Source organism: Ictidomys tridecemlineatus, chromosome 9 (genome assembly GCF_052094955.1).
Source record: "Ictidomys tridecemlineatus isolate mIctTri1 chromosome 9, mIctTri1.hap1, whole genome shotgun sequence".
NCBI lineage: Eukaryota > Metazoa > Chordata > Mammalia > Rodentia > Sciuridae > Ictidomys > Ictidomys tridecemlineatus.
In genome coordinates this window covers 58,010,883-58,020,864 of record NC_135485.1, presented here as the reverse complement: position 1 = coordinate 58,020,864, position 9,982 = coordinate 58,010,883, and the positions used below count along the sequence as shown (strand labels likewise).

Genomic DNA, 9,982 nt, shown 5'->3' with positions numbered 1-9,982 from the left:
TTTTATTTCAGAATTTTTCTCACAGACTGAACACCAACCAACCAACAGCACTGCTCAGATGTACCACCTGCTCAAAGTATATGAGGCTTTTGCCATCCCAGTGGCTCTGAGGAGCCTTGCTCCTGGCCCCTCACCTCCTTCTCATCCTTCCAGTTGGACAGCTTACAACTTGAACAACCAGAAAAACAACAAAACCCAACAGAGGCTACAGAACCCCTCTGAGGTGTCATTATTGAAACGTGATAGTGCAGAATCAATCTTCAGAGGTTAAGGAGGAAGTTTTTTAATAAAAAGTATAATGACTAGGTTGGACATTTTAGAAAAAACTTTACTTTAAAAGGAAAGCATCAATGCATTTATAATCCCAGCTACTCAGGAGGCTGAGGCAGGAGGATTGAAGGTTGACTGCCCACTTGAGCAATTTAGCAAGACCCCCATCTAAAAAAAAAAAAAAAATGTGTAGGAGGGCAGCATGAATCAGTTTTGCATTGGCTTGGATTTCAGAATTCTTCCTCTGGTTCCTATTATTGGAGTATTGTCCTTATTAATAACACTTAGCTTTGTCACCCCCATAATGATAATGACAGGAAATGCTGGGAGTGCTGTGACAACCACTTTGCATGGAGCCTTCCTGCTGGGGAAGCTGTGAGTGTGTGTTCATGTGTGTGTGTGCACGCGCGTGTGTGTCCTGTTTAAGACAGAGGAAATGTAGATACCTGGCAGCAATGGAAACTGGGATTCCCCAGTCCTCAGCCTAAGGCTAGTGTAGACTGTCTACTTGTATTTTTAAAAATCAGATAGGCAGGACGAAAGTGTAAGAAAAAACCGTTTCCATGCTCAATGTGACTATCTTTGGAATTCTTCATTATTTCACAAAATACAAAGCTCAGACGTGAACGTCTACATCCACCACAAAATAGAATCAAATAAGTGGTTAGCACACAAACATAATGATCTTTTTCATTTTTAAAAATATAAATAACAATGTTCAAGGTTTTGCAAGTTTCTTCTCAACCTGTGACTTTTTAAGGCTTTGTGTCGCAGACCCTTCATCAATGGTACTTGCACCCTGCCGTCAGGGTACCCTGCCCACCAGCACGAAAGGCCACTGTGGATACATTCCTGAGGGTGACACACTAATCTATGTCACCTCAGCCAGTTGAAACCTAAACGAGCAATCAACACCCTCCAACCAGTCCTCACAGTTTCATTAACTTTCTTTCTACTACAAAGTAACAATAGAAAGGGGTAAGTTTCCAGCAGCATTCAAGCTCTCAAAAGATGAATCATGAAGGGCAAGAAGGAAAAACCAGGCTTCTTCCTGAATAGAACTTTCTTCCTCTTATCCAGGAAAGCCCCAATAACCCATGTAGTTTATACAGTGGTTTGTACTGAAACATTTTTTTTTTTTCAGATTAAATAGTGTTGAGAGAAGCCGGGATCTTTTGGTGGGGTATTTTAGGAGAGGTTAAAGTGGAGAGGTTAATGTTGGAAAAATGCCACTGAAAGTACATCCCCCAACAGGAGTCGTTTCGCTGGTGAGGTCCGGGGGCAGAGCCAGGGCCCCGGTCTTGGGAGTGAAGTCCGAGGGCAGACTCTCCAGCAGACACTTGACCTGCTCTTGGCCCAGTTTTATCTTGTCGTCCAGCTTGCGCTGCTCGATGAGGAGTGTCGACTTCATTTTCACGAAGTGCTGGTAATCCTGGAGTTGCTCCTCCGAGAGGTAATTGGCCAGGATGTCCAGCACCACTCGCTCCCTCCGATCCAGGTTCTCCTTGAGCTCCCGGGCATCCTCGTGCTGCCCAGCCAGCATCTTCCTTTTCTCGTTCAGAGAGCTCTGTCAGGGCAAAACGGACAGATCAGCAAAGGGCACAGGGAAGGACGGCAAAATCAAGTTTCTACTTCAGTTGTTCGGTTTTTATTTCAATTGTTGTTAGGAGAATAATGTTTTGAAAATCAACATCTCACCCCTAGGCTGTACATTACGTAGCTCTCTCCCTGGTACAGTGGTTTGGTAGCTTCAGGTTGAGAGGGGTTACATTAGCTGGCTGGGGTAATGACCTGACTTTCTGGCCATGGGCTTTAAAGGGCAATCAGCAAGGTACCTCGAGTGCCAGAATGTTTCTCAAGTGTGGCTGCTAGGTCAGCAGCAGCAGAAGACCTGGAAACTTGTTAGAAATGCAAATTTGCAGCCTCAATTTCACCTGCTGAATCAAAAACTGTGGGGGTGGCCTAGAAGATTTTTTTTTTTTTTTGGTACCAAGGATTAAACTCAGGGGTACTCTGAGCCACATCTCCAGCCCTATTTTTTTGTATCCTATTTGGAGATACAAAACTCAGTCTCACTGAGATGCTTAGTGCCTTGCCTTTGCTGAGGCTGGCTTTGAACTCACAATCCTCCTGTCTCAGCCTCCAGAGCTGTGCTGCTGGAATTTCAGGTGTGTGCCATTGCACCTGGCAGAGCCCAGAAGTTTTATTTTAACAGGATTTCATGGTGGTACTTTGAAAATTTTTTAAAGTTTGAGAACCTCTCCTAATCCAAAATGACAACTGGGCTATTATATTTCCCATCTCTAAAGAAATCAGTTTTCATTTTTTTTCAGGTTTCTTTTTCAGGTCTCTAGAAAGAAAATGAGAGAAATCCATCAAGGATATTGATTTCATATTAAAAGACTTTCTTGCACAAGCGCAAAGGTAGGGTAACACACTTTATTGTCTTTCTTTTGGTACTGAGGATTGAACCCAGAGGTGCTCCACCACTGAGTTACATCCCCAACCCTTTTTATTTTGAGACAGAACTTCGCTAAATTGTTGAGGTTGGCCTCAAACTTGTAATCCGCCTGAGAAGCTGGAATTACAGGTGTGTGCCACCACAACTAGCAGTAGCATACCTCATCAGAGCTAAATATGCTTTGTAAAAATCTTTTTTTTTTTTGTATCAAAGTATCAAGGCTTGAACCCAGGGGTGCTTAACCACTGAGCCACATCTCCAGCCCTTTTAAAATATTTTAGAGACAGGGTCTTCCTAAGTTGCTTATGGTCTTCCTAAATTGCTGAGGCTGGCTTTGAACTTGTGATCCTCCTGCTTCAGCCTCCTGAGCCACTGGGATTACAGGCATGCACCACCACACCCAGCCTATGAAAATCTTTAATGTGCTTTTTTCTTTTCTTTTTAAAAATCTAACAAACTGACATGAATGTTGTTTTTAAATTTTAAAAAATTAGCATTTATTCTTTCAGGCTGTTCAGACCAAAGTGATTGAGAAAAATTAAAATGTAAATTAGTTAAGAAATAAGATCAGTTAAATATCCTTCAGTACCAATTAGCTTATTTAGGATTATCAGAGGCTCATGTGTATTTGCCCTAAATCCTCCTAAACAGCCTGTCAGATCTTACATAATAATGCCTGGCGGGGAAAAGTACAAAGTTAAAAGTTTTATCTTATAAATATCTTTCTCCTCCCAGAAAACAACCCCAAGGCGTCAAATTTGGTTTCTTAATAAAAACCGATGCTGATATAGTATGGTAAGGATCCAGGGAGAGCACACAGAAAGCACGTAAGCTCAGAGTGCGTGACACAGAACATCTGGTGCATTTATCCAATGAGATCGACACTGCTGTGACCTGTCCTCTTCCTTCCAGACCTGGGTATGGTGGAGACACCCGAGTACACCCTCAAAATGCCTAACAGTTTTGTTGTCTCTATTTATTAAATGTCAATATCTATCATCTTGCTTTTATCTTGTTCTAGAAAGAAAGGAAGGAGGAGGTGGGGGAGGGAATAAACCCCAGCATTGGTGTTTTTACACTTGAGGCTCAGCAGTCTCTGAGCCTTAAGTGTCAGCCTCATCACATCTTGGCATGGAAGATGCCACCTTCTACCTTGGTCATCTATTCCCTCCTAGCTCTAGAGCGATTTTATCATCATCTTTTTCTAGGCGGGGTGGGGGGCAGGGGTAACCAGGGATTGAACCTAGGGGTGCTTAACTATGAACCCAGGGCTGCTTAACTACTGAGCCACATCCTCAGATCTTTTTATTTTTTTTGAGACAGGGTTTTGCTAAGTTCAGACTGAACCTGCAATCCTCCTGCCTCAGCCTCCAGAGCCACTGGGATTACAGGTGTGTGCTGGTGCACCTGGTTCTATTTTATCTTCTTGAGAGAAGGGATCTCGTCTAATAGCACCGCTCTTACATTTGTGTGCTCAGAGGGAAAACTTGCTGAACTGAGTTGCTAGGCCACATACCCTTTCTTCATTACTAGCGTCTTCACCAAGGCCGCTAAGGACGTTCTCTACACGGGCCAGGCGCCCCGAGAGGGAGAGCAGCAGGTTCACCACCTTGTCCAGGTCCCCTATGAACATCTTGTACTTGTCAAACTCATTGGGCTTGCAGAGCTCACTGATCACAGCCTCCACCTCTTCTCCCAAGGCATTATTAAGCTTGATGTCCATGAGCAGACTCCCCTTGGCTTCCTGGAGCGTCTCCAGCTTGTGGGTGAGGCTTTCAATAAGCTCAGCCTATAATGACAAAGAGACAGTGAACATCACCAGCAGCAGTTAAAGTGAGGAGGAGAATTCACATCTTCCAGCCACCGCTTCTCTTTTCTCCAAGGCTCAGCACAATGCACCCCTGCTCTATAAGGCCCACTCCTGGATGGCAGGCCATAATATTCTTTCCTTCCCTTGAATGTCTTCAATGGTTTTTCCTGAAACTATTCAGTCCCAAAGGCCAGCACCTGCCTACACATGGCCTGATCATGTTTTTCCCCTGTGTCATGTCATGTACCACTCTGCTTTACCAACTGGTTTGTTAACTAATATTTAAAAGTCCTTTCAAGGCAGGTTTTCAACTGATTCAACAATACTGTGGGGTAGGCAGGCAGGTAGTGCAGACATTCTTCTTGATTTACAAATAGAGAAGCCAAGGGTCAGAGGACCGAAGAAACTTGTTCAGGGTTGAGAGAGGAGTAGCTGTTAGTCACAGTCACCATGTGCAGAGCAATTACTATAAGCCCATGCACCAAGAGAAACTAAGCTGATTATCTCATCTAGTCTCTCCACACTGTAGGACTCTTGTCCACACACAACAAGTGGGGATACGAGACTGAGGTGAAGCAATGTCCTAAGACACATGCACCACGGGCAGGGCCACCCTGAGTGCCGGCCAGCCTGACTTGGGGGCCCACTCTCGTGCATTCATCAGAAATACTGCATGGTGACCTTTTCCAGCGTCAGCCATTTGTTCTTTTTACATCACCTCACTGTCTCTCCTTATCAAAGCACTGACAACCTAATTCTAAATTTCAATACTTAAGAAACAGGGCTGCACAATAGTATATATGTAACTGAAGGAATGAAGTCAATGCCTTAGCAGTTTCAACTCTTTGAGTTCATTTACATTAAATGTCTTCTACTTTGCTGCAACAGAAATTAGACTCTATGGTTTTTGTCATTAGCCTTTCATCTTTCTCTTGGCCTAAGGTGACCACATGGAAAAAGAATACAGTCCTTTCTTCTAAATTTATTGATCACTAAAAGGTTTCCAGCTTAAAACTCAACACTTCAAGGCCAAATTACGTGGCTCCAATTAAAAGCCTGGTTAAAAATCAAGGTCACAACCTTTGAGTTGAAATATATCTTCATTTTAAAGGATTGGGGTAACAACAAAGAAAAAGATATCAGTATTTCTGTCTAGCAGAATTGAAGGGTTCGGACAACTTTTTTTTTTTTTTCTACTATTGCTTTACCACAGAGGGCCATCAGGAATACAGTGACAGTGTTACAGGGAAATATTTGTTTCTCTACAAACTGCCCATCTTACACCTGAACCTCTAGAGGTTGCTCAATGTTAGATTCACCATGTCTCTGAAATGTTCAACTTCTGGTTTGAATGGTGACATCCCATGGCCCTCTTAACCTGCCTAATTCCAAAGGCTTCAGATGCCTACAAAATTCACCCCTGCTACACCATCTCGTGGGTTATAGTCCTTGTCTTAACAAACCAGGGAAAGTCAAAGACAATTTTAGTAGGAAAAAAATATCCAGTGTATAAGCATTTTACTCCTCTCCTGAAGACTGAGCCCAGAAAAATGCAGTTGGAAGAGAATGATGTCTAATGTTAATTGTTTAATTTTCCTTATGGTCTCCTGGAAAATGCCATTGTTTTCCCCAAAAGCACTGCTGGCTGGCAGCTATGGTACCTGCCTGCAAGACAGCATGGCAGGTACCACCATTAAAATGCCTGGCAAGGTGTGATGACCCTTTGTTGTGATAAGTTCAAATTGAGAGAAGAGCAAGGAACCGGAAGGAAAGCAGTGGGGAAAACCAACCTTGCCCCATGTTCTCACTGGACAGGAACAAAGCAAGTCAAATGTCACTGTTCCTGTTTTTCAGACAGGCAGTGAGAGTGCCTGCCATAAGAGGCCACATGAGGGCAGCCCTAGAGTTTTTAATCTTGTAGGGTCTGGCTCCCGGGCTTGTCACGCTAACATTACCAGGTGATACCTTCTCCTAGAAAACGGGGCTACCAAACTCAAAGAGGTAGTTAACTGAGCAAAACATTACTCTGCTCAGAAAAGGCCTTTTGCTCATTCAAATCTTCAGCATGTTTCAACCCCAAATCTTGAGAAATAAAATTTCTAGTAAATGCCTTTTTAAAAAAAAAACCCTGAATTGTAGAAAGAAAAGGCAACAGTCTCATGATCTCCATTATTCCTCTAAACATTTATGACTTCTTTTGAAATTAACATTGCATGTCATTCTTGGAAAGAGGTCAAACCACTTTTAATAGTTTAATTGATGTCATTTAAAAAATTCTCATTTTGGCTCACAGAGGCTGGTAGTTTAAGGGACTAATGTGATGATTAATAATTTGCACATGAACAGAAACAGGAGGACAAGTAGTTTGACTTCACATGTAAGAGGGACAGGGCCAAGGATGTAGTTCATTGGTAGAACGTTTGCCTAGCATGCAGAAGACCCTGGGTTCAATCCCCAGCACTGCAAAAACACAAAGTCATTGGGGTGAGTGGTGAATAGAGGGGAGAATTCATTCTCCTGAGATCCGTTGACCTTGGCTCAACTCTCTCAGGCTCCCAAGAGATCGGCATGTTCAATGCTCTAGGATGGTCAAAAGGACCTGCCACCGTGGACAGCAACTGGAGGTCAGGCTAGTCTAATCTACTAGGTCTTTCTCTTCCAGAACTGGTTTTGGTTTTCAAAGACATCAATACTGGGCAGAATCCTAAAATGTGTCACAGGAACCTGCTGTATATTCCAGGTTCCACAGTCTAAAGAACAGAAGGAAAAAACATGTCCAGGAGTGGTATGGGGAGGCTTCTGATGGGAAAAACCAGTCTGCATTCTGACTTTTGAGAGTGATTTGCTGGGCTGCCTTGCAGTATCTCACAGCTCAGCCACAGACACTAAAACAGGGTAACTACGAGGGCATCTCTGTCATTTCTGGTACTACTGCATATTTGGATGGTATTTGAAAAAAATTTCTTTTTCCCACCAAGCTCTTAAATGTGCAAATTAGAAATATGCAACAAAGAGGACATAAAGGGAAAGTTGATTGTACTACAGTCATTTCTTTGCCAGGCAGATCTCAAAAACAAACACTAAGCAGAAATCACTGTGAGGGACAGGACAGGTGTGTGTGTGCATGTGTCAATGACACCCTAGTCTCTTAGGAGCTACTTAATTTGTAAAATCATTGACATTTGTCCATTTAGCTTCTCATCTGGCATAAACTGTTAACTCAGCCTGCATGAGATGCTATTTATAAGGGTTCTTTCTCTAAATATAGTTTAACAGACCCTCCCTCCTACCTCCCCATCTGCAAGCAGAAATATCCTGCTGGGCCCTCCCCTCCTTCCTCACAGCTTCAGGATGAGCACAGACTATGAGTCAGAGTCAGGCTCAGACATAAAGCTCACCATGAGGCAAGTTACTTGACTTCTGTGTCTCAGTGACCTACAGCAAGGAGATAACACCTAAGACTAATAATAATGTTGTATTGAGCTTTTTCTCCATGCCAGACACTGTTCCATTGTTTTTCTTTTCAGTCACTACTTACAATAACCTGATGAGACAGGTACTATTATCATCCCCATTTTTCTGATGAGCAAAATGAGGCAGGTAGAGGTTACTGAACTTGTCCAAGTCCTTACAATTAGAACAGACTTAACCTGTATCAGGTTGTCTGGCTCCAAGTTTCATACTTTTAATCATTACATTAAAAACAGTTCATAGGAACACTAGGGTCAAACAAAATAAGGCTTGTGCAGACACTTTAGAAAAGTATCATTCATATTCAAGGTTTGGATGTGTGTGTGCCGTCATAAAATCAGGCACCATCTGAAGGACACACAGCACTGGCTTGGGTAGCCATCTTGAGGGGGAGACCCAGCTTTTCTCTCTGCTTGGGGACTTGTGCCCATGGTATGCCAGCATCGTCACTACCAACACGTCTGGCTTCTGTGGACACTCTTCACTCAAATGAGAATAACATAGGAAGATTGGGCAAGTGGCTGGGGTATGGAACCAGAGTGGAACTGAGGTGATAACGAGGGCTAGGTAAAGCCATTTCTACCTCGTGGGCTGTGGTGTTGGATTTAAATGGGAAGATCCAGGCTGCGGCATATTATTGCTGCCCTTGGCAGAATTCCATCAGAGACAGTTAGGGCAGTGTCTGTCCCTGGGACAGCAACGGGATCAAACCTGCTTCCCATGCAGAGTGACCTGATCAGAGTGCAAAGATCACGGGAACTTGACTGCCATTTCCAATATTCCCTAGCACATTCTCTGCCCAAAATCGTTCTTTACCACATTTTTCTTGGGAAGGCTTGTGACCAGAATGTTATCTTATCCATAGGCATTTGGTTCCAGTTATCAGAATTCTTTCTGATAACAGCCTAGAATGGATAACACACTAGAAACAATATTAAACCTCTTCAACTAAACTCTTCTCCCCTCCCCAAAGTGGTCTCCTTGCTTTCTCTGTTCCGGTTATGACCTAGGCCTGGAACTGGGGAATCATCCTTGACTCTTTCCTCTCTTCATCCCCCACATCTAATCTGTCACCAGGTTCTGCCTGTTTTTGCTTCTTTTTCCTCTATTGTTGTTGATCAATTCCTCTGTCTCTCACTGCTATTACTGCCCTGTCCTGAGATTATCATCATTTCTGTATCATGACCCTGACCAACAGAAATGATCCAATCTAAAGGACATAAAGAAAGAAAAATGAGCAGAGCTTCTGGGACTTGTTGGTCAATATAAAAAGGTCTAATACTGTGTCACTGGACTGGAAGAGAAGAAGAGAGGTTAAGGTGTAAAAATATATAAAGACATAGTGGCTGAAAACCTCCCAAATTTGGTGGAAGATAAAAATTTATAGAATCAAGAAGTTCAGCACACTCCAAACAGGATCAACTCAAAGAAAATCAGGTCCATACAGATCATAATCAAACTACCAAAAGCCAAAGAAAACACCCATTGCATATAGAAGCAAATATTTAAATAACTGTATATTTCTCAATGGAAAGCAAGAAGAATATAAACAGTATGAAACAACCTTTTTAAAGTGTTGAAACTAAAATTTCAACTCAGAATTCCATATCCAGTGAAAATGTCAAGAGTGAAGATATAGTTTTTACTCAGTTTCATGCTTAGAAATATCTTAGGTTTTTGATAACTTTAAATATTAGATAATGAATTATTATTTTACAAAAGGTAGAAGCCTATACTTTGCCTCAGAATACTGACCAAGCATCAATTCTTAAGCCACTATTAGGAAAAGCTTGTTACATGTTAGGAAGAAAATTGTTTTGTTTTGTTTTGTTTTGTTTTTTAATACAAGGATTGAACCCAGGGGCACTTAACTACTAAGCCACATCCCCAGCCCTTTTTGTATTTTATTTAGAGATAGGGTCTCACTGAGTTGCTTAGGCCTTGCTAAATGCTAAGGCTGGCTTTGAACT

At 42.4% G+C, this 9,982-nt stretch overlaps 1 protein-coding gene across 5 annotated transcripts in view; it reads right to left on the bottom strand.

Moving 5' to 3' along the window:
* Positions 1-843: 843 nt before the first annotated feature.
* Positions 844-9,982, bottom strand: part of Shroom3 (shroom family member 3) — a 300,611-nt gene continuing 291,472 nt past the window's right edge. For all 5 annotated transcript variants that reach the window (XM_078021435.1, XM_078021437.1, XM_078021439.1 and 2 more), the window contains 2 exons: positions 4,248-4,520; positions 844-1,837 (listed from right to left, as the gene is read on the bottom strand). In XM_078021435.1, the coding sequence (XP_077877561.1) occupies positions 1,469-1,837; positions 4,248-4,520 (642 nt within the window). In that variant the 3' untranslated portion in view covers positions 844-1,468. The remainder of the gene's footprint in view (positions 1,838-4,247; positions 4,521-9,982) is intronic.